The sequence below is a fragment of the Furipterus horrens genome, unplaced genomic scaffold (genome assembly GCF_987537825.1).
Source record: "Furipterus horrens unplaced genomic scaffold, mFurHor1.1.pri manual_scaffold_11, whole genome shotgun sequence".
NCBI lineage: Eukaryota > Metazoa > Chordata > Mammalia > Chiroptera > Furipteridae > Furipterus > Furipterus horrens.
In genome coordinates, this window is record NW_028327181.1 from 77,723,936 (window position 1) to 77,747,295 (window position 23,360).

At 32.7% G+C, this 23,360-nt stretch overlaps 1 protein-coding gene across 1 annotated transcript; it reads right to left on the minus strand.

Moving 5' to 3' along the window:
• Positions 1-3,075: 3,075 nt before the first annotated feature.
• Positions 3,076-22,691, minus strand: FBXO47 (F-box protein 47). The gene is made up of 11 exons (XM_090291499.1): positions 22,587-22,691; positions 20,155-20,361; positions 19,585-19,755; positions 16,833-16,909; positions 15,801-15,878; positions 13,169-13,277; positions 8,814-8,990; positions 7,732-7,878; positions 6,925-7,067; positions 4,306-4,465; positions 3,076-3,349 (listed from the first exon to the last, which is right to left on the minus strand). The coding sequence occupies exons 2-11, from the start codon at positions 20,333-20,335 to the stop codon at positions 3,237-3,239; spliced, it is 1,356 nt and encodes a 451-aa protein (XP_090147625.1). The 5' UTR covers positions 20,336-20,361; positions 22,587-22,691; the 3' UTR covers positions 3,076-3,236.
• Positions 22,692-23,360: the final 669 nt, after the last annotated feature.

Consider the following 23,360-nt stretch of genomic DNA (forward strand, 5'->3'; position numbering starts at 1 on the left):
CAAAAGAATAGTTGAAGTGGAAAATTGTTTATAAATTACATGCTTTGTCTTTATCAACCTCCAAATGTTTGCTAAGCCTAGAATGACCTCTTCTAAGTTAGTTTTATTCCCATCTATTGTAAACAGAAATAAAATCAAAGTCATATATAAAGAGGGAAACAGAAAAAGTCATTGACACGACTTCCATTATAAACTCAAACATACTAAGGAAGATACATTTAGAAATAGTTAACAATTTCTTTGTTCTTAGAAAAACATTGTTAGATCTTGTAGTCATGAGAACTTGCAACTAATACACACGATATCTAGTTACATATTTGTTTTTTGACATTGGTGTGAAACTGTGATAATTGTAGCATATCTATTTCAGCAGCACTTGAAATATTAATTGGTTGGGAATTTGGTCTCCAAATTAAATAGCAGAATAATATAGGATACTGTTCTACTTACAGATGTTTATACAATTTGTGAGTTGTTGCTAGTAAATGAAATTATTTAATTAATTCATATACTATACTACTAAGCATAAATACACTTATATAAGTATATAGCTAATTATAACATTACTTTCTGTTAATACATTTTATATTTTGATCATTTGTGGGGCTATAATTAACAGCTTAAATAAAAATAAATCCCTCGACAAGAAATAATTTAAAGGAATTACACAATGACTTGCATAATGACAAACTCTGGACAAATTAAAATGTTTCTAATTTTAATTTTATTAATATAAATAAATAACAAATTAAATAAAATTAGCAAAAAATAAATATTTAAGTATCAAGGACATTTTACCATAAACATAATACTTCAAAAATAACAATACATATTTCTCAGTTTTGTGCACCTTGAAGAAAGCAGTAATCTTAGAATGCCTACAAGTATTTGTTGTTGTTGTTGTTTTAATTCAAAAGGCTTTCAGGACAACTGTAATAGGACAACAATAAAAAAAAAAAAAGGAAAGAAAAGGCTTTCAAGGTTTAAACTAAGCTTTTTCAAAAAGTCCAGTTACTTGAGGGATTTTCTGTAGTTATATTTGCTTTCTTGATGAAAAAAAAAAATGTGTTCTTAGTCCTTTGGCACTTCTTTTTAGCCTAGGGGACTCTCCGATACAACTATCTTTGAGGTCATCTTTCTTATTTTAATGATGTCTCAATAAACCAAGGAGCCTCTGTCCACAGCCTGATTTCTTAGTTTCACAGCTACCTGCTACGGAAACAGTAAAGAAGTTACATTGCTAGTAAGCTATCCAATAACATAAGAGACTTTTGTAACAGCTTTGTGTTTTACCCTTCACAATATTTATTGACATAAATAACATAATAATGTAAATTACTAGCAGGTCAGATCATTTATGATATTCAAAATCCATGTCAAATATCTTTTAAATTAAACTATTTTTCCTTTGTAAAGTTTCTAAAAACTTGGATAAGTCAAAGGAGGAAACTTCACAATCCCCAATTGCTTCTCTTAAGAGAATGAAACAATATCTATCTACTAAAATATTTAAAATATTCACTATTTATATTAAAATTTTAGTATTTTTTCCCCACAAATAATCTAATGGAGTATATTTTCAACTCGGAATCACCAGTGTTTCCTAAGTGGATTGTTTTTCAAAGAGTATATGAGAAAAAGGGTGAGAGTGAAAAGAAAAACCTAATTAAGGTGTTGTTTTGTTCTCTGCTATCTGACAACTTTTAATTTTCATAAGTTAGTTGTGAATTGGAAGAAAGAAAATGAAGTTGAGAGGAAGAAAATGAAACCATGATAAAAGCAAGGATTTTGTTTTCTGCATAAATATGCAAATGCTATAAACTCTGGAGAAACAATTCCTGCCTCTGATGGAATTATAGTTGGACCATCCATCAAAGAAAGGCAGTTAATTTCTGACCCTCCATAAAAGAAGGTTAAGTGTTTATGCTACTGAAATACAGTAAAATCTTGTTACCACGGTTTATATTTTCTCCACAATTTTCACTCTTCCTCAATCCTATTAAATCTGTTACTGAGCCCTTCTTGCCAAGTATTTGAGTATTTTCTACAATTTATACCTTACTACTTTGGGTAATTTCTATATCTTTTAATGTTTCTTCTCTTTACCAGCTCAAGAGGTAAGTTAAATCAAGAGCTTAGGAAAAGAAAGCCAGCCTCCAAAAAAGCTGAGTGGGAAGGGGTGTGTCTTCAGCAGAAGTAAAATGATCAAACCCCAGGAAAAGAAAATGAGAGATCCAGGAAGGCTCTAGCATTATTTCAGCCCTCGTTAGGCACTATTATTTTCTACTTTAATAATAATAGTGGTGGTGGCAGATGCTAGACAGACTGTAATAGTCCTGGAGCTTTTTGGAATTCATTTACTTGAGTGAAGAAAAACTCTACTCATGGGCTGCTCTAAACATCATGCTTCCAGTTTCCTTCAAGTTCTATTCATTAAGATAGGGAGAAAAGCCTTAGGAAGAAGTGCAAATTATTTATGCCTATTGTTCTGGCAGCGGATTAGGTTTTTCTTTTTTTCATTTTATATTTTTCCTTACTTGCAACACTTTAGTCCCCAGGAAATAAAAGATGATTTGTATTAAAACAATGTATACTTCCCTATTGATAGGTTTTTGTATGATTTGTCTTAAAGAAGGAAAGATATTCTGTGTATGTGTAAATACACACATATATATGAATATGTATATACACATACATACTTCCTTTGGCTTTGACCTGTTAGTGCATACAAAACATGTATGAACCATATGCCAAGAAGGTGGTAAAAAATGTGATTTATATCTGCACATTCCAAAACATAATATTGCAAACCTTCACAAAACATTCTAGGCTATGTCTACACAAACTAAGCAAAGTGAAGAGATACATGCTGTTTAATGAATTTGGGTCTGCTCAACTACAAAACAAAATTTTCTCTTGCTTCAAAGATCCACACATGCAGGTTGACTGGCTCCCGATTCTTGGACATTAATGTTCCATTTAGTTAGGTGTTAGGTTTACCAAAATCTGGAGAGGCACAACTTGTTTTTCAGAGAAATCTTAATATATTTTTGAGTTTGCCTATAATTTTTATATTAATAGTGGTCTAAACAGTTGCTACTAAAATTCTATGCAATTTCAGAATTACTTAGGTGGTAAAAAGTCCCTTGGATACTATTCTTTGATTGTGGAAAAGTAGCATTCTTCTAATTGTTAGTTCCGTGAGGTAGTCTCTAAATGCAAGGCTTTCTGAGTATTTAGGTAGAGGCAGAATCCATGGTCAAATACAGGACTTCCTTATGGAAGTTAGCCTGAGCATGCACAAGATGGAACAAATTCAAAAAGCTTCCTTCCTCTTCATCATGGTCTCCTATATATCACACATAGAAATGAACAGTAGGGGGAAAATGACAGTTAAATTTTAAAATATATGATCTATTTAAAACATCAGATGTTACCATTTTTCTTAATAATATGTAACAGAAGACTAGTTAGTGATCTTTACTAAGTCAGATGTTAACCACTGAAATCACAGAATTCTATAAGAGCACTGAATTAGAAGTCAGATAAAAAGGATGCTGGTCCATGTTTTATTGCTGACTTGCAATAAAGTTATTGCAAGTCAGCAATAACTTTATCTGACTTGCATAAAGTAATTATGACCTAGGGCAAGTCAGATAATTTCTCTAAGCTGTAGTTCTCTCATCTGTAAATAGTATTAATTATCATGTTGGCTATCTAATAAAAGTGTGAAAAATATATATTAAAACTATACATGCCCTGACTGGTGTGGCTCAGTGGATTGAGCGCTAGCCTATGAACTGGAAGGTTGCTGGTTTGATTTCCCAGTCAGGGCACATGCCTGGGTCGTGGGCCAGGTCCCCAGGTGGGGGTGTATGAGAGGCAACTGACTGATGAATCGTTCATACATTGATGTTTTTCCCCCTCTCTTTCTCCCTCCCTTCTCCTCTTTCTAAAAGTAAATAAATAAAATCTTCAAAAAAGAAAATCACTATACAAATATAGGATATTATCATGATGATTGTGATAGTTGATAAGTGAGCAAGTTAAAATTTTTTGCTCTGCAAAATTGAAATTGGTTCCTTTAAGAGCAGAGTCTTCAACTTTGTTTTCCACTAAAACCAATACCCAATTTAAAAAGTGACAAAACCAGGAACTAAATATATCTTATGAAAAAGCAAACAAAAAATGTCTACTCCTTCTATTCTTAGTTTAGAAAAAAGTCTACACACAATTATCCCTGTCTTAAGTAGAGACTAGAGTGCATTTTATTCACACCTGTGCACGATCTACATGCATACTCACCAGATATAACTAAATGCAGCATTTCCATTATAATACATGCAAATGCATTTGCCACATTCTTCAGGAAGTTATGTTTTTCCACTGAAGACTTAAAGACTTTACAGAGTCTTTGCATTATTTTAACTGTCCAATCCATGCAGTATAGTTCTTTCTCACACACCTGATTTGACATACAAAGCATTATGGTAAATCTTCATGTAAAGAAAGGTACAGAATTTGAAAATTATATTAACTATGATGGTTTATGATTTTACATAATTTATTACACATGACATTGTTTGAGTCTATAAGGGGGAATTTTTTTATATTCTAACACTCCTTTACTTTCAAATGGTACAATTTTAGTGGAAAATGTATGACATAAATAAAAGTTGGTTCATGATTATCATAGAATATTATCTTTTTAATTAATTTATTTTTCAATTATAGTTTACACTCAATATTATTCTGTATTAGTTTCAGATGTACATCAAAGTGGTTAGAAAATCATGTACTTTAGAATGGTCCCCCCAATATTTCAAATAGTCACTTGGCCCCATACATAGTTATCATGGCATTATTGACTATATTCCCTATACTGTAATCTATATCTCTATGATTGTTCTGTAACTACAAATTTGTACTTGTTAACCCCTTCCCCTTTTTCACCCAGATCCTAACCCCTCTCCTCTCTGACAACTGTCCATCTGTCCTCTGTATCTTATTGTAGAATATTAATAATGTAAGAACTAATATTGAAAACAATTATTAAACAGATGAAATATATGACTTCTGCTTATTCACTCATTAAATAGATATTTATTGAGCACACGCTAAGAGCTGGACATACAATGGTAAGCCATAAAGACAGTGCTTCTATTTTCAAGAAGTCCAATCAGGGTAACAGAAAAATAAGAACTTTCAACAGGCAAGAGAATGTCATAGTATTGTCAGCTTTCCATCTTGAGAGTTACAGAAAATATTTCTCTATTATTTAAAAGATAAATATTTGAAGAAAAGACTACATGTTAATAGTTAAATCTAAAAAGAAAAAGGTTTGTTTACTAATACTTTAAATGGCCAATTTAGCTCACATAACCAAATAATATACAGCATGGAAATAAACTTTATAGTTGTGTAACTAAATAACGTTAATCTGACAGGAAAGATGTATTGACTACTATGTGTAAGGCATGGTACAAGGCACTATGAAAGAAGCAAGTGACATAGTCCTGGATTTCAAGGAATCTGCAATCTGTTTTGGGAGGTGACCTATTCCACACATAAAATGGCTTAAGGGAACTATTAGTAAATGAAGATAAAGAGAAGACAAATCTGAGGCAATTTAGGGAAAATTAATGATTAGAGTTGAAATGGTAATCAGGGAAGGATTTTTGGGGGGATTCTTAACCTCTAGCAACTTCTTCTACATTGTGTTTGCTATGGTGCCACTTTAGTGACCTTTTAAAAACTTGAACCTGATCATGTCTCTCCCCTTCCTAAACTTTTCAGCAGCTTCCTATTAGAGGATGTGTTCAAGCTCCACAGTCTGTGTAAGGCCCTTCATTACCTGGCCTCTTCCTTTCCCTCTTCTGTACATTTTACCTTTCAGCAATAATACTGAGCTGCTTATAGTCCTGCAAATATGGCCATGAAATTCTCTTTCTCTCTCTTTTGGAGGAAATCTGCTCAGTTATTAAAATAAATATTTATATTTAAAATACAGTAAATTTAGTAGTTTTATTCACATTTTAAAAAGAGCCATAGAAGTTTCATTCATGTTTTAAGCAGTTGAGTTGGTAATGAGCCTGTCTCCATTTCATAGGAAATGAATTACATTCAATTATTTCTCACAACAGTCAACTGGAAGATTATTTCATTGCTTTTGATGCATTGGTTGAGCTGACATCTGCGATGATAGTAAGATAAATGATTTGCCTTGTCTATCTGCCTGGGAAATGGCCATTCATTTTTAAAAATGAATTGGGATTGGGAGAGCCCTCTTTATGTTCTACACTCACCCAATATTGGCTCCTTTTTGCTACTTCTGTTTGTATTTTTTTGTACATATATTTTTACACTTAGCCCATTGAATAAGAATACATATATATATATATGCGTGTGTTTATATATATATATGCCTTGATATCTCTTAAAAGTCTGTAAGAAGCTTTTGGTCAGAGAATTGTCCTATTAATTTCCATAGTCCTAGAATCTCACACAATGTATGGTCTACAGTAAAAACTCAATTTGTGTTAAATGAATAAATATTACATATATTTTAAATGTTTTGTTTTGAAAAACATTTTAATTATAAAATGTAGAGAGAACAGTATAATGAACCCTCCCTGTACCCACTTTCCAGCTTACCAATCTTGTTTTACTTTCATCTCCATTCACTACCCCATCCTCTCCCTGCTGCTCATTGATTATTCTGAAGCAAATCAAATGGAACACTTTATTTTTTAACAGAATTTTTTTTTTAAGAATATAACTTGGGCCCTAGCTAGGTAGTTCAGTTAGTTAGAGTATTGTCTTGATACGCCAAGGTTGTGGGTTCAATCCCCTTCAGCACAGCTCCCTGGCAGGTCAACTATAATGTTAAACAACTTGTTAGAGAAAATCTTATTTTTTACTTACCAAAGCCAAAAAGACTATCAGTCTTGCCAGTTCAGTGGTCCGTCCATTCACAGCTTTACTAGCCATGAAAGTGAAACAGATGTCCTTCCCACTCAGGATTAGGAGACGTGCATTATTTTCTAAAAGCCACTGACGAGGAATCACTTTTATTAGAGGAAGAACAGTTATTTAATGAGAGATTGCACAATAGCTAGAGTAAACATCATTGATTACATGTAACATTACATCACTTCATTGGAAATAACACAATTAGTGTCAAGGGAAAAGCTCTCAGAAAAAAATGCTTTAGTTTTCAATTACAGCATTTAACTGGAGACAGAGATTATTGCCATGTCATGGCAACTCTTACAAATGTACTAGTAATATAGTCAAAACATTTTTCCTACATATAGATAAATCAACAGGCAAGGTGGCCTAGTCTTTTGAAAGGAAAGAAATTTTGAAAACTTCAGAATCTCAAGGATTATGTGTAAATGGGAAAAATTGTTTCAACTCTGCCATACCATTAGGAGAGGGTTTCTTCTTATATAAGGTAGTAAGGTACTTCTGAGAACTTGCAAAATGGGAATAATTAAATTATGAAGTTTTATAATAATAACAATAATAATAAATATTTATAACATTCACAATTGAAGAAAAGTAAGTTAATTATATGTTTGTCTACATACAATGTCAAATTCTTTAAATATTTTAGAACATTTAATGATTTCAAATAGGCAAGTCATTTGTTACCTGTAGAATTACCCTTATAATTTATAACTGTATTCTAATAATAAATTTGTTACTCTGTGTGATATATTATTTTACCTGATAGTTCATCTATAAGACTGATAACATCATCTGCTGTCCACTCTCTGATGCTCGTTTCATATAGTAATTTAATGGCATCAGCTAAACCTTTCAGACTTGATTCATCTGTAGGTTCTTCTATCATTTTCTGCCAAATCAGTTTTCCTGAACGATAATTGAAACAAAAATTGGGTTATGACAGAATAGTTGGATTTGTGATAAAGACTTCTGGGATTGTTTAAAAAGGAAATTGGGTTGCATAATAGAATTCGTTACTTATATATGCTACCTCCATAATGAAAATCAATTTTGATACAAATATAAATTTGAATGTCTCTGACTGATTGATGAAGCACAGCAACAATAGCTAAATGAAATAAAGAAAAGGTAGTTTCACCAAGCAATGTTCTAGTTCAGAGATAGTGCTTCCTCTGTAAGAGAAATTGAATAAACACTTAATATAATCTTACTGAAATAAAATAAAATCTAAAAAAGAGAACATGCTATATTTGAGGATCTTCCAAATATTTACATCAAAACAGAGTAATCCAGTCAATTACCTATGATCAATTCTCTTTGTGAATTACACAACAAAATTTAATCCCAGATTGGCTTCTTGCTGCTATTCAACATACTTTAAACTGATTACCTCCTGATATGAGACAATGTGAACTAAAGAACTGCATGTTAATTTTAACATTAATCTAAACTTCATTAGAAAGGCAAAAAAATGCAAAAACAAATCACATTATGCACCAAAAATTAAGCAAAACATCAGTTTCAATTGCTACTTTGACTTACTGGCACTATTAGTCCCCTCCAGTGCAAATATAATCTTAAGATAATGTTTAAAAATGAAAAGCATCTACTGTAGGTAAACCAGAGATGGTAGGAATATATTTGGTAATGGCCTTCAGGGAACAATTTCTCTCTTGAAGTTTAAGTTATGCACAAGTTAATGTACTATAAATCTATGAAATCATGAAAACAGTTCAGTCATTAGGAATGATGAAACTGAGCAGATACAAAAAGATATGTTTCTTAAAGTAAAAGTAATTAACCAGTTTTGTAACATATGTTGCTAAAAAATAGATGCTTACCATCTTGAGGAGATATAGGTCCAAAGATGATATACAGTAATCTTGCCTGATTTACCATTGGCCATGGTTTTAATATACATGTCAACCAAAAAGCAGAATCACTTCTCTGTGTCCAATGATCAAGCAGAACATTTCTACAGAACAGTCTGATCCTTAACTCCAGTTTTCGGGCATTTCCTGTGAAGACAAAAGACTTGTAAACCATTCTTCCTAGAAAGGTTGATGTACATAATGGATAGGTCAAAGATATACATCATTAATATGCTTTGTATATGAAAGCATTACTTAATTTTCCTCTGTAAAAGTTTAGATTATCAAGGAATTATTTTTAAACAGCTTTAATGAGATATAATTTACATACCATACAATTTGTCTATTTAAAGTGTTCAATTAAATAGTTTTTAGTATATTCAGATATGTGAAACCAACACCAAGTAAATTTTAGAACATTTGATCACCTCAAAAAGAAATCCTGCTCTTTTAACAATCACTCCCCTATCCCTCCATACTCAGCCATCCCCAGTCCTAAGCAACCAATAATCTACTTTCTGTTTATAGATTTCCCTATTCTGGAATTTCATATGAATGAAATCATATAGTATGTGACCTTTTGCGATGGGCTCCTTTCCCTTAGCATAATGTTTTCAGGGTTCATCCATGTATTGGCATGTATCAGTACTTCATTCATTTTTATGGCTAAATAATACTCCATTGTAGATATATCACATTTTGCTTATCCATTCACCCACTAATGGATATGTGGGTTGTTTCTTTCTTTTGGCAATTCTGAATAATGCTGCTATTAACATTCATGTACAACTTTTTGTGTGGACATGTGTTTTCATTTCTCTTGGGGATGGATATACCTAGGAGTGAAATTGCTGGGTCATATAATAACTCTGTATTTAATCATATGAAGAACTTACCAGAGTATTTTCTTTTTTTTTTTTTTATAAAGAGGTTATTTGGGTTTTTTTGTTTTCTTTTGTTTTGTTTATTTATTTATTTTTTAGAGAGAGGGAAAAGGAAAAAGAGAGGGAGAGAAACATCGCTGTGTGGTTGCCTCTCACTTGTACTCCCAACTGGGGACCTGATGTGCAACCTAATCATGTGCCCTGACTCGGAATCGAACCTGCGACACTTGGCTCGCAGGCCGATGCTCAATCCACTGAGCCACAGCAGCCAGGGCTTTACCAGAGTTATTTTCTAAAGTGGCTGAACAACTTTGTGTTTCCACCAGAAATGTATGAAGGTCCCAATTTCTCCACATTCTCACCAACACTTGTTTTCTGACTTTTTGATTCTAGTTATCCTAGTGGGTATCAAATGGCATTTTGTGTGTGTGTTTTTTTAACAGCTTTATTGACATATGTATAGTTTACATACCATACAATTTTATTCCCTTAAAGCATATAATTCAATAGTTTTTATTATATTACATCACTATTTTTAAAAATTGTGGTAAAATGCCTATAATACAAAATTTTAAAGCATTTTAAAAGTGTAGTTTGGTGGCATCAATTATATTCACAATGTTGTTCAACCATCACCACTGCCTATTTCTAAAACTTTTCATCACTTCAAACAGAAATTCTGTAACCATTACGCAATAACACTCCCTTTCCCCCATTTCCTGATAATCTCCAATCTACTTTCTGTTTTTATTAATTTGCCTGTTCTAGGTAGCTATATAAGTGGAATCATATAGTATTTGTCCTTTAGTGTCTGACTTATTTCACTAAGCATAATGTTTTCAAAGTGCATTCGTGTTGTAGCATGTCAAAACATCACCCTTTTTATGGCTGAATAATATTCCATTATTTGTATATGCCACATTTTGTTTATATGTTCATCTGTTGATGAACCCTTGGTTGTTTCCTCTTTTTGGCTATTGAGAATACGGCTGCAAAGAACACTGCATACAAAAATCTGTCCATGTCCTTGTTCTTAATTCCCTTAGGTATATATTTAGGAGTGGAATTGCTGCGCCCTATGATAATTCTATGTTTAACTTCTTGAGGAATGGCCAAACTTTTCCATAGTGGTGGCATCATTTTACATTTTTATACCATTTATATTCTACTTATTTGTAGGTAAGATAAGTGTAAATGGGAATTCTACCAACAACCTAAGGCCATATACAAATAAGTATCCCCTGATGTGTTAAGCCAAGTAACACAGAAGTTTAGAAGAAAGATTAGCGCAGGTCTGGGGAAATCAGGAATGACTTTACAGAGGAAGTCAGGCAAATTGGGTCCTAAATGATAAGAAGGAAAAATGGTGTTTCAAGAAAAAAAGAGAATGAATAAAAGGTATGAGGTAGAAAGGTGTAAGAGGTGCCTGAGACACAATGAGTAGAGCAATATGCCTACTTTATATCAAACTGATATAGAGAGCAATGGGCAATAAAGTTTTAAAAGTAGGTTAGGATTAGAATGTGAAGGTCAGTATATATCAGGGAGTTAATAAAGTTTTTGATCAAGGGAGGAACATGATAAATTTAATTTTGTTACTGTTTCATTGGACTTCCAAATCTGCCTTTTTAATCCATAATTTGTTTTATAATAAAATATTTTGATCCCACTGCTGGGATTATACCCTAAGAATCCTGAAACACCAATTCAAAAGAACCAATGCACCCCAATGTTCATAGCAGCATTATATACAATAGCCAAGCACTGGAAACAGCCTAAGTGCCCATCAGTAAATGAGTGGATCAAAAAACTGTGGTACATTTACACAATGGAATACTAAGCAGCAGAAAGAAAGAACTCCTACCCTTTGTGACAGGGTGGATGGAACTGGAGAGTATTATGCTAAGTGAAATAAGCCAGGCAGTGAAAGACAAACACCATATGATCTCACCTATAAGTGGAACATAAAGAACAAAACAAACAAATGAGCAAAATAGAACCAGAGGCATGGAAATAAGGAACAAACTGACAATGACCAGAGGGTTGGGTTGAGGAGTAACGGGGGAAAGAAGGGGAAGGGTATAATCAAGGAACAAGTATAAAGGACCCATGGACATGAACAAAAGAGTGGAGACTGACTGTGGGAGCAAGGGGGTGGGCTGGGCAGGGAAGAGCAATGGGGGAAAAATTAGGACAACTGTAACTGAACAACAATAAAATAAAACAAATGAAAAAAAATTCAAGGTGACAGAAAAGCAGAGATACTATAACAAATATTGTGTACCAATCACCTAGCTTTGTCAAAACTTTACTTTTTGCTATATTTGTTTCATATTTTTAAAAGTAAATAAAACATCACTGATGCAGCTTGGATTGGATAAAGAACACCCACATTATAGAAGATAATCTTCTTTACTCAAAGTCTACTGACTTAAATGTTAATCACATCTAAAAAATAACTTCAGCCCTGGCTGGTGTGGCTCAGTGGATTGAGTGCCGGGCTGCAAACCAAAGGGTCGCTGGTTAAATTCCCAGTCAACGCACATGCCTGGGTGGCGGGCCAGGTCCCCAGTTGGAGGTGTGTGAGAGGCAACCACACACTGATGTTTCTCTCCCTCTCTTTCTCCCTCCCTTCCCCTCTCTCTAAAAGTGAATAAAATCTTAAAACAAAACAAAACAAAAAAACCTTCAGAAAAACATCTAGAAGAATGTTTGGCCAAATATCTGAATACAATGAATACAATGGCCTACTCAAGTTGGCACACAAAATTACCTATTACTTCTCCCAACTTTATTTTTATACTTTCAAACATATGCATGTAACTATAAAAAATATAATTATTTTTCATGTTTTTAATATGTTTATAAATGGTTTCATATTGAAAGTATCAATTAGTAACCTTTTCTCTCAAATTATATTTTGAGGTTTACCTATAACACACATGGCTCTTAGTTCATTTGTTTTAACTGCTAATGGTTAAATTCATTTATCTGTTCTCCTGACAATGGGCATTTAGGCTGTTTCACTTTCCATGGCTACATGCTGCAATACTCATTCTTATACATGTCTCCTTGTGCACATTGTGGGAGTTTTTCAGAGTAAAATTGCTGGATTGTAGGGTTCTATAATTTTTAAAATATGAAATACTTCAGGTATATACAGAGCTTTAAAGACTACTATAATGAACAACTTTGCATCCTCCATCCAGCTTAAGGAATAAAATATTATTAATATAGTTGAAGCCTTCTGAGTATTTCTCTTTCTCTAATTACATGCCACTTGAGCCTCATTATCCAATTCAGTGTTTATCATCCCCTTAAACTTTTTTCTTCTTTTACTATGAATGAATGCCACAATTTATTTTTAAATACACTTTTGAACTGTGCTTTTTTTCTATTTTAATTTCTGTATAATGTCATTTCTGAATTGTGGTTCTTTACCTGGTTTGTATAAGACAGTAGTCTGCACCTTGCGGGAGAGATTAGTCAGTTCACATAAGAAGTTAAAAACATGATGGCACTCACGTTCATCCCAACCTGCTGTTAAAATCTGAGGGTAATAAAATAAAGGAAACAATGCAGGTGTTCAGACCATCAAATTAAAATATAAGTCACAACTGCCTTAAGAGCATATAACTGTTACAGAACATGATCCAGGTGATGTATAATTTTTATCCACTATGGAACTATTGAAATTAGTAGGAAATTTTACGTAAACAAAATACAGAAATGCTCCAAATTCAATTTCTTTGTTTTGTAAAGGGAGTATGTCTTCAGAGAACTTCTAAATGGTACTAAATCCTGAACTCTGACACTATGAGGAAAATAACAAAGGCCCCAAGCCCTAGAACACAGTTTTAGGCATCTGACTCACAAGCATACTGTGGCTTAGTTTTAGACTATAATAGAAACCCTTTGACCTCCACTAGCTATCATTTATGATAGCGCTTACAAATGATAATGATTTCATTTAAGGTGAAAATTTATAAGCATTTATGACATCTGGATGTGAACAAGCAGAAAAATTTTATTAGGACAAAATTTAATAATTATCTTTTAGTAAACCCAAATGTACAGTTAAACATATATGAAAAAGAGATTCAAATGGTATAATATTAAGCAATTGACCCTTGAACAGCACAGATTTGGACTGTCCACCTTTACGCAGGTTTTTTCAAGAAATATGTACAGTTTTTTCAATGAGAGGTTGGGAGGACACAGATGTGGAGAGCTGACTGTATGCATTGATCTAAACCATTTTATATAGGTGACTTGAGCATCCACGGATTTTCGCATCTGTGTGGGGTTCTGGAACCAATCCCCCTTGAATACCAAGAGACAACTTAAATTTGGGGGGAGTCAAAAGTTATACCTAGATTTTCAACTGTACATTGGTTGGCACCTCAAACTCCGGTGTTATTCAAGGGTCAAGTGTAATTAGATTTTGAAAAAGTTCATCAATCACATAAATTTTTCTTAAAATAGTTGACCTGGATTTCAGTAGTATAAAAATTAATCTTATTATCTCTGGAAGGACATACAAGAAACCACTAATATTGATTAATTCTGTTGAAGGGAACTCAGGGGACAAGGGATAGACCTTGGAGGGAGACTTACTTTTCATTTTATATCATTTTGTACCTTTTGAATTTTACGTAAATACATGTGTTCATATTACCTGTCCAAGATAGACTTTTTTCATTTCTTTGGGACAGGCTGGCAGGCTGGGATATAATCAAGATGGTTGTTAAGACTGTTGTAAACCTCATAAGGTTGTTGTAAGGTTTCTTTTCCCCCCCAGGGGGTCTTTATTGGCTTCCAAAGTCAATCTGAATTCCTTTAAGTTTTTTGTCATATCTGAGTCTGTGCATGTCTCTCTCAAATATGATATTCTAGTCAAAGCCTTATGTCTATTGAGATCCAGTTCTCTTTAAGTAATCAAGGGCTTGATTAAAATTTCATTTCTCATGATTCCTTTTCACAAACCTATATATTTCCTTTTCATATTCAAATTTTTGTACTTTCCCCCCCTCTTTCCCATTCCTATTTAATTTAGTTTTTCCAAACAATTAAGGTAAAATTTCTTATGAAAATTTCTTCATATCAAGTTATTTTTCTGACTGACAAATTTTTTTTTGCCAGCCTGTGTCAGATGCCCCAGGATCTTTTCATCTGTAGCAACCTTGTGGGGAAGTGTGGGGTTCCAGCAAGTGAGTTCATCCTGCTCACAGCACCAGCTGAGAAACTAATTTTCCTCTACCCTTAATTTCTTTTGGTTTATCTAATAACCAAATAGACAGGAGACATTAGCAAGAGCTTAGCACGAAAACATAACCAAATCTATGTATGGGAATCCCATGAGCATGAGAGTGTCAGAGACCCCATATACGTAAGCGAGTCCAGTTGTTGTAAGTTTTAAATGAGCTAGTACATGTACGTTGCTTAGAATAGTATATTAATAATATATTATTAATATTGAATAACATTAAATTACGATATTATCTTCCTTGTTTACAATAAAAGATTAGTAAAAAATGTTCTTAAAATACACAGCTGATTTTTTTCTTTTTTCTAGTTCTATTATCACTGACATAACATTGTGTAAATTAAAGGTATACAAAGTAGTAGTTTTATATTGTACATATTGATTACCACAATAAGGTTAGTTACATCTATCACCTCCCATAGTTAAAAATTTTTTTCATACAGTTGATTTCTAAAATCACATCTTAAATAAATAACCTAAGACTTAAAACTCATTACACACACACACACACACACACACACACATACACACCTCACCTCACTCTACTTCTAGTCTTTACAATAATGGCTAGAAACTTTAAGGACATTGGTAAAGAGCAATGTAACATTTCTTACCAGTGAGAAATCCAAGAAGAAAACTTGAGGTAGCAAACATTATTAGATTGACACATTCTCAAATCTTTACAATTTTATTTTGTTCTTTTTAAAAATGATTATTATTTTTATTAACCAATGGAACATTACATGCTGTACTTGTCAACAGTTCAAAAACATTCCTTTTCATCTTTCACTTAAGAAAGAACTGTACCTGTAAAAGTATGCCATAACATGATAATCCTAAACATTGCATAGGAGCTGCACAGCCATTGAATTTAAAACAGGAAATCTGTAAAAAGAACAACTATTAATTCATCCTTTTCAGTGGAACTATACAATGATTTGACATTCAAATTTAATGGCAATATGTAAGCATTAACTGCTTTAGGAAGAATAACCTTGATTTAGTGTGCAGAATGTCTTGGGGACTGGGGAAATTGGATGGCAGAATGATAATCTGGGAAGCTGCTGAAATAATACAGACCTGAATTCAATGCAAATATTGAGATGAAAAAAGCCAGGGCATCAGAAATAGTTTGCACATTCTAAGTGTAGAACTGAGCCATCAGCATTGTATGTATGTTTGGGTTTGTATAGTAAAACTCATTTTCTTACATAGAGATTATGCCTAACACATTAATACACATATACAAGTCATAAATTATCATAAAAGGGCTTTCATTTTATATATTAAAATACTTTCTTATGTTTTTGTATATTTAAACAGTAAGACTTTAACATTCAGAAATTATTTCATTTTAATAAAATATCTAAATCACCACTTTAAAAAATCCTCCTGATTCCCATGTGGGGTAAAAATACTTTTATACTTTGATAAACCTAATAAATTTAAATGATGTACTGCACTTAGTTATATATAAAATTATTTTATAATAAGTAAAAGACTACAGTACTACATTTTGGTGTTTTATAATCTTTGAGTACTTGATAAAGTATTAAATTAACATTGATCAATTTTTTAGTACTAATTCATGAATTTCTACCAATTAAGGATAGATTTTAAATGAGTATAAGACAATGATAAAATATCTTCACTGAAAATCAAGATTGTGAACTAATTCGAAAGTATGACAAAGTTGCAGGTTCGATCTTCAGGGCACATACAAGAATCAACCAATGAATGCATAAGTAAGTGGAACGACAAAATGATGATTCTGTCTCTCTCCCCATGGCCCCCCTTCCTCTCTATCTAAATAAATAAATAAATAAAGTATGATCTTACTTCTGCGAGTATCTTGTGAATGTACTTTAGTCTTTCCTTTGTGGGTAGCAGCAATGTACATCTTTTAAATAGTAAACCTGAGAAAGTAAAAAAACAAAAACAAAAACAAAAAACATGAAAAAAGGTGACAACGCAATCAATTTAAAAATATCTATAAAGCACAGCATAACGTTTCCTGAAAGTCAAGTATGATATACTATAGTGGACAGAGCTGATAGGGTTTGTTAGAGAAAGTTAGGGAGGGTGTAAAACATTTATATGTTGATGACTAAATGACTTTGATGTCTACCTAAGAGGCACTGGCATAAAATTTTATAAAATATTGTGAAATTGATACTATAGGACAGATATGGAAAAGTTTTAAATTATTTAGATTAAAAAAGATACAATAACAAGACATAAAATATATTAGGGAAACTTTATATTGTTTTTATTCCATAGAAAACATATTTCAATATCTCTTGAAATTAACCTCATGTCCACAGAAATAGATGTTTTGAATTGTTAATGCAAAACATGGAAAGAATAGAAAAAGAGATTTTGTATTCTTTTCTGAAAATAAAAAAAATTTAAAGTCATAAGTCTTTAAAATTTCAGAGGTTTTAAGTCACTTTTGCTCACAGAAAATATTTAGTTTGGATTAAAAATCTATTTTTCTCTTCAAATACATCCTTTTATGGGGCTTGCATGTTAAGAATGTTTAGAATTTTGTGTTCAGATATTTTAAAAAGAAAAAAAAGTCCTTCAATTTCCCAGTGAGATACGTAATTTCAACTACAGTGACAGGAAGTGAATAATTTGTTTCCTCTGACTTAGTCTGTTTTCCTAAAATGGCAATAAATTGTTAACATTCCAATGAGGGCAAATGTCTTCAAATTAAAAATAAGATATATTGCAGGAAAATACATACCTGCATACCATTACTTTCTTCAGTTTTCATCTTCTGTGTATTTACTTTTTAACTTAATATAAATATTACTTCATATACTTCTGTAGAATATATGGGAATCTAATTTATTTTCAGAAGTTGTTATCTTTGGGTAACACATGACCAGAGTTAAGTTTAAACATAAACTCTCCCTATTTTGTGCATAAAAAGACATTTTCAGTGTTTGGCTTTTAGGCTGAGTTCTTTTCCTTTCATGCTTTGGCATCCAGGCCCACAGCATATCATAGCTGGGGAACTGTAAGCTATGATTGTATGTTGGTTGCCTTTTCTAGTGTAAAACTCCTATTTTTAAGGGTTGCAATTTACGATAAAAACCAATACCGACTGACTTTTTTTAAAACAGAGGTGCTCTGAGATACCCTTTAGAGACCAACTTCTTTAATTTCTTTTTGCTAAAAGAGTCAGATGTAATGTTCTTTCCACACTGGCCATCTGTTCTGCTTTGCATGAAGAAGCAAATTAAAATTTATAATATTCAAAGAGCACGATTCTGAAAATGTTATTTTAATGTCTGAAAATAAGAACAGATCAGATAGGAATAGCAACATGAGAAAATGGTAAGTACATCAAACATTTACCTAAAGAATCAGTCATAAGCCAGGTGTCTACATCAAAATTAAATGTAAGGTGAAAATCATTACATGAATAAAACTGTTTTAAAAAGCTATTAAGATCAATATACATTTTTATTTTTAACTGACTTATCCATATAATTGTCTTAATGCTTTTTTTGTTTGTTTAAGCAATTGAGACTTGGTCAAGGAATAAAATTCTTTCATGTCAAAACCAAAGAATAACCTCTTTTACCCAATCAAGTACCACTTTCTCTGCACCTAATGATGTTTGTAAAAAGATATTTACAATAACAAGTAGCAAAAAGTAATTGCTTATTCTGTTACAGACTTACTAAGCTGAACCATAAATACTGAAGCCAATAACATTATAATCAAATTATATACTTTTAATTTAGTCTTATTAAATATACTTGTCAAATACAGTTTTATATATTTGCACACCTATATAGTCTTATTTTATTACCTTCAAGCTAGGCATCCTTGGGCTACTAAAAAGCAATATTTAGTTAACTTATTTGTATGCCTTTTTTAAATCTCAACATCATTTCGATATTTGGTTTTATTGCCATGCTTTGTTTAATCATAAAGTGATTTCTAAATAAACTGGTGTCATCAGTCAAGTCAAAATTAGAATTTTATTTCAGCGCTCTTAGGGAGAAAAAAAATCAATAAATGGAGTGAAAGACAAATGAATACAAATCAAAGGAAAAAAGATAATAGAAATTTCCTTTGATGAGATTAATTTAATCACAACATAATGATTTATTAGTAAATGTGTACAGTGCTTTAAAAAACATTGTTTTTCATAAAAGAATAAGTGATCTTCCATAATAATGTGTTCAAATTTTTATTTTAAGGACCAGATTATGGTTGTAAGGGAAAAGAAGTATCAAGATAAAATTCATTAGATCCATGGAAAATAAAGCATAGAAAATACATCAATTTCTTAAACTGGCAAGCCACCTAGAAAATAAGCATAAGTGACATTGTATCCACATGAAATCACAAGGGGTGACACTTTTTATTCAAGTGCATTCTCTCATCTTTAAACTTAAGTGTAAGGAACTGTTGTTAAGGGAAAATCCTCACACTGAAGAATAAAAGCATCATAGAAATAGATACATATTAGAAAATATTCCATTTCCCATGGGTCTTAAGAATTGTGTAATAAAATCCCTTTAATTAAGTATAGTTCTTTACTTGTTACAATTCTTATTACAGACATCACCTAGAGATCTGTAGTGTTCCAATATAGCAGAGTCTTGTCTCTTGCCAGGCAGCTCAAGGTTATGAAAGTCCTGTAGTAAAAGCCTTTTGCTTCCTTTTGAAGTTGAAATATAATTAATAATGCGCTGGCTGAATGTTTTGGACGCCATGCTTAGTATGCTGATATCCTTCACTACCAAAGGAAAAATATACATATATATGAATGGCTTAAATACAAGAACACCACTATTAGTACAATGTAATAACTTAGGTTAGCTCATTAATAATATTAAATAATAGTATAATAATGAGGAAAATCTAAAATTGTTTCAAATCCAGTGTTCAATAAATTAGAAATATTTTGGCATGTAACAGTCACATTACCATGTCATTATAATGAGAAGCATGCTTAAAGAGTTTGAGTATTGTACTTTCTCATCCCATCCCTTACCTAACAACGATGAACCTTTAGAAAATAAACTTAATGTGAGCACTATTAATTCTAACGGTGCCAAAGGTGACAAACGAGTTCTTGGGAAAAATAAAAATATTTGAGTGTCTATGTAGCCTGGTCATAGTCCCCAAACCTCACCTGGCAAATATCTTAAGATTGCTTGGAATATTTCCAATGGCAAGGCTTCAAAATTTCCAAGTGTTGATAAGGGCTGAGAATCTGAGTAAAGGGTGCTGGAAACACAGCTGGATCGACGATTACGACGTCTATTTTTCTGGCTGGGAATCAAAGTGAAACTGGTATTTACTCTAGACGCCATCTTTTTCCTTATCTTGTGAATTGATCCTGGTTAGAAAAACAAAGTAGAAGAGACAAAAAAAAAACAAAAAAAAAAAAGGAAATTATAGTGATGAAAAGCTGGGGATTTTTGGTTGTTGTTTGTTTTTAATGAACAGGTTGATATTTTCATGGGAAATAGCTATTTCTCTATATTTACAAAACTTTTAATATGGTGTCCAGTTTATGGAGTTCCCACCAGTAAAGTCTATTATTCATCTCAGCATAATATGAAATATTTTAAAATATTTTCCCTCTTAGTCAAATATTTTAGGTAGATTAAGAGTTTTACTAGAAAATGAGAATGTATTTGAATAAATTATATTCTAAGAAATACGCAAACATTTTAAAAGATTTAACACAAAAGAAGCCAGTATAAAAAATTCAACACATTCAATATCTGTCCATTGATATGTTGCTTTTACATTAAAAAAAATCAAAACATTGATGTAGCTTTAAAATTTTGTAGTAATGTTTTTCTATTTCTTTAAAACTGAGCACTGACATCTTTTGTTAGAAATAATAAAAACAAAAAGATAAAAGAGACTGTAAGCAGTGAAATTAAAGTAATAAAATTAATAAAACTTGAGTAAATAAATAAATAATACATTTCCCTCAAGTTCACCTTTGGTTAATAATAGTTACTGATAAGTCTTAGAAAGGGTTTACACAACTTGATTTCAAAATGAACATTTCTTAGAGAGAATTTATTAAAATCACTGATAATTTAGTTATACTAAATAATAACTTAAAAAAAGAAACTGTTCATCACACACTGACATTGTCACTAATGCTCCAATCCAGAAAACATTGTCCTTTGTATATATACACGTAATGTACATGTACATATGGATAACCACAACTCCCATCTAAAGCTCCTTGTTTATGAAGTAACAACTAATATGTTTCATCATGGAGTTACAAGTATATCTGACCAAAATGCATTTTCTCCTTTTGTCAGAAAATTGCTAAAATCACATTGTTACTTATTTATCTTAAAAGATTACATAGCAACTTATAGCAACTTAAAATCAGTTACACATTTAAACACATGGCCAAGAAATGTAGTGCTTAGTGAAAAACATACAGTGAACCTCCTTTAAGACCATACATATCATAGCACTTCAGCATTCAACGGCCATTTAAATTAGTAGATATTTTAAAAATAATAATTAAAATTATACAAGTAACATGTGCCTTGTCAAAATGTTTACGAAATACAGCAAAAACAAAACAAAAAGATTAAATTTACTTATAAACATTTTGGTTTATATCATCCCAAAATTTCACGTTTATATTTCTTTTTAACAAAAAAAAAAAAAGAAAAGAAAAAGAAAGAAGAGGGGGTGACACTGTTCATAGTTTTCTAATCCTTTCCAATTGTAATCAAAATTGTAATTTCTTGCCACGCTAATAGATATACTTCTACAAGTAACATATTTTAAGGGCTGCATATAATTCCACCAAATAGAAGAATTTTAATTTATTTAATCCATAAGGTTGTTGGGTTTTTTTTTTTCCCCTCACAGCAGGCATTTTAAAGCATTATCATTGTTATAAAACATAAATCTGGCCCAGGTTTTGCTTCTCTGAGGAACTTGAGGGCTTGTGAGCTCTTCCGAGATTCACTGACAGGGGGTACCCAAGGGGCCTGAGTGCGTCAACTACCGAAAAAATATATATAATTAAACCTCTGAGGGGGTTAAAACAATGCCCAAATTGTTTTAAACCAAAGTCTCTTTTTACACTTTTATATTTTCCTCTCAGACCTGAACGTTTTGGGGGAGATAACAGGCTTTTTTGAAAAATTTAAAGGTGCAATCCTAAATTATTGGTTTCCTCTCACTCCTCTAGAGAACGAGAATCCCAAACCAAAATAAAAGCAGTACAGTGTTTTCAAGCCCGGGTCCATCCCACTCATTTCTGACTATTTGTGACAGACTTCGAGCGCCCTCTTGTATAAATCTTCCCCCCGCCTTCAGAAAAAACCGTCCCACAGCAACTCACCGGGATTTCGATTTTGTTTGAACTTTTAAAAGAAAACCCTTTTAAGAGACCCACTCCATCTGCTCGGATATTAGACCAAAATATCGCCAAAGAGGTAAACTAGAGAGGCCATAAAAGAAAAACGGGGCAATATGAGAAACCTCACTGGGATGCATTTCTTACCCCTTCACTCCCTCAGAAGTTGGAACTACCTGAAGAAAATATTGGGGAAACAAATCTCTTTTTACCACAGATTTTGTCAGTTTTCCGGCTAAAGAACCACAGGAAGATGGGATTTATTCGTTTTGCCCCACTATCCTCAAATTTCTTAACGTTAAAAAAAAAAAAATGTCCTCAAGACTTTCCCTCCGGGAAGAAAGAAGGCCCGGACCTGCCTGCTCCAGAGCGGCGCTCCGGCTTCCCAGGAGCCCCAGTGGCCTCGAGGGGATTTTAGAATCCTCCCAGGAGCCCCAGCGGGAAGGAGGCCCCGCCCCCTCATGAATAATAAGGAACCCTGGCTCCCATAGTGCCCTCCTTCATCTTGAATACGTAATTAACGAGGATGCGGTCCTCCGAGCCGGAACCCAGGCCAAAAGTCACCCTTCACTCCTAGCTGAAGACAGGAAGGGGTGGAGCCGTTAGACTCTGGGCAGGGAAAGCTATAAAGGAAGATCCCCAATCTAGAGAGCCATATATCTGCCCTTAAACGACTTCCTTTTCTATTCAACTTAGTTTTAAGTCGATTTTTTAGTTCCCCCAGCCTCACCCCAATGGGATAAGTTACAAAAGTTTTCATCAAAACTTCTGTTGGAAAAAAGCCTCCAAACATTCCTTTTGAAATCTATCTGAATGCCTGGAGTCAGAAGAAAATGAGTGCCTCCAGCCTCGCAAGACCGAGTCCAAGACAGATCTTTCTAGCTTGGCCCTCCTCCCTTGAAGATTAAGTTCTCATTAATTTATTCACTCATTCGGTAGCTATTTGTTGAAGCCTGCTCTGCGCCAGTCACTGGGGTAGGTCCTAA

Excerpts from the sequence above, each read along its gene's own strand:
- FBXO47 (XM_090291499.1), bottom strand. The coding sequence starts at position 20,335 with ATGGCGTCTAGAGTAAATACCAGTTTCACTTTGATTCCCAGCCAGAAA. Across the intron at positions 19,756-20,154 it reads AATCTTAAGATATTTGCCAG|TGAAGGATATCAGCATACTA; the intron begins GTGAGGTTTGGG and ends TTCCTTTGGTAG. Across the intron at positions 15,879-16,832 it reads TTCACAAGATACTCGCAGAA|ATTTCCTGTTTTAAATTCAA; the intron begins GTAAGATCATAC and ends TTCTTTTTACAG.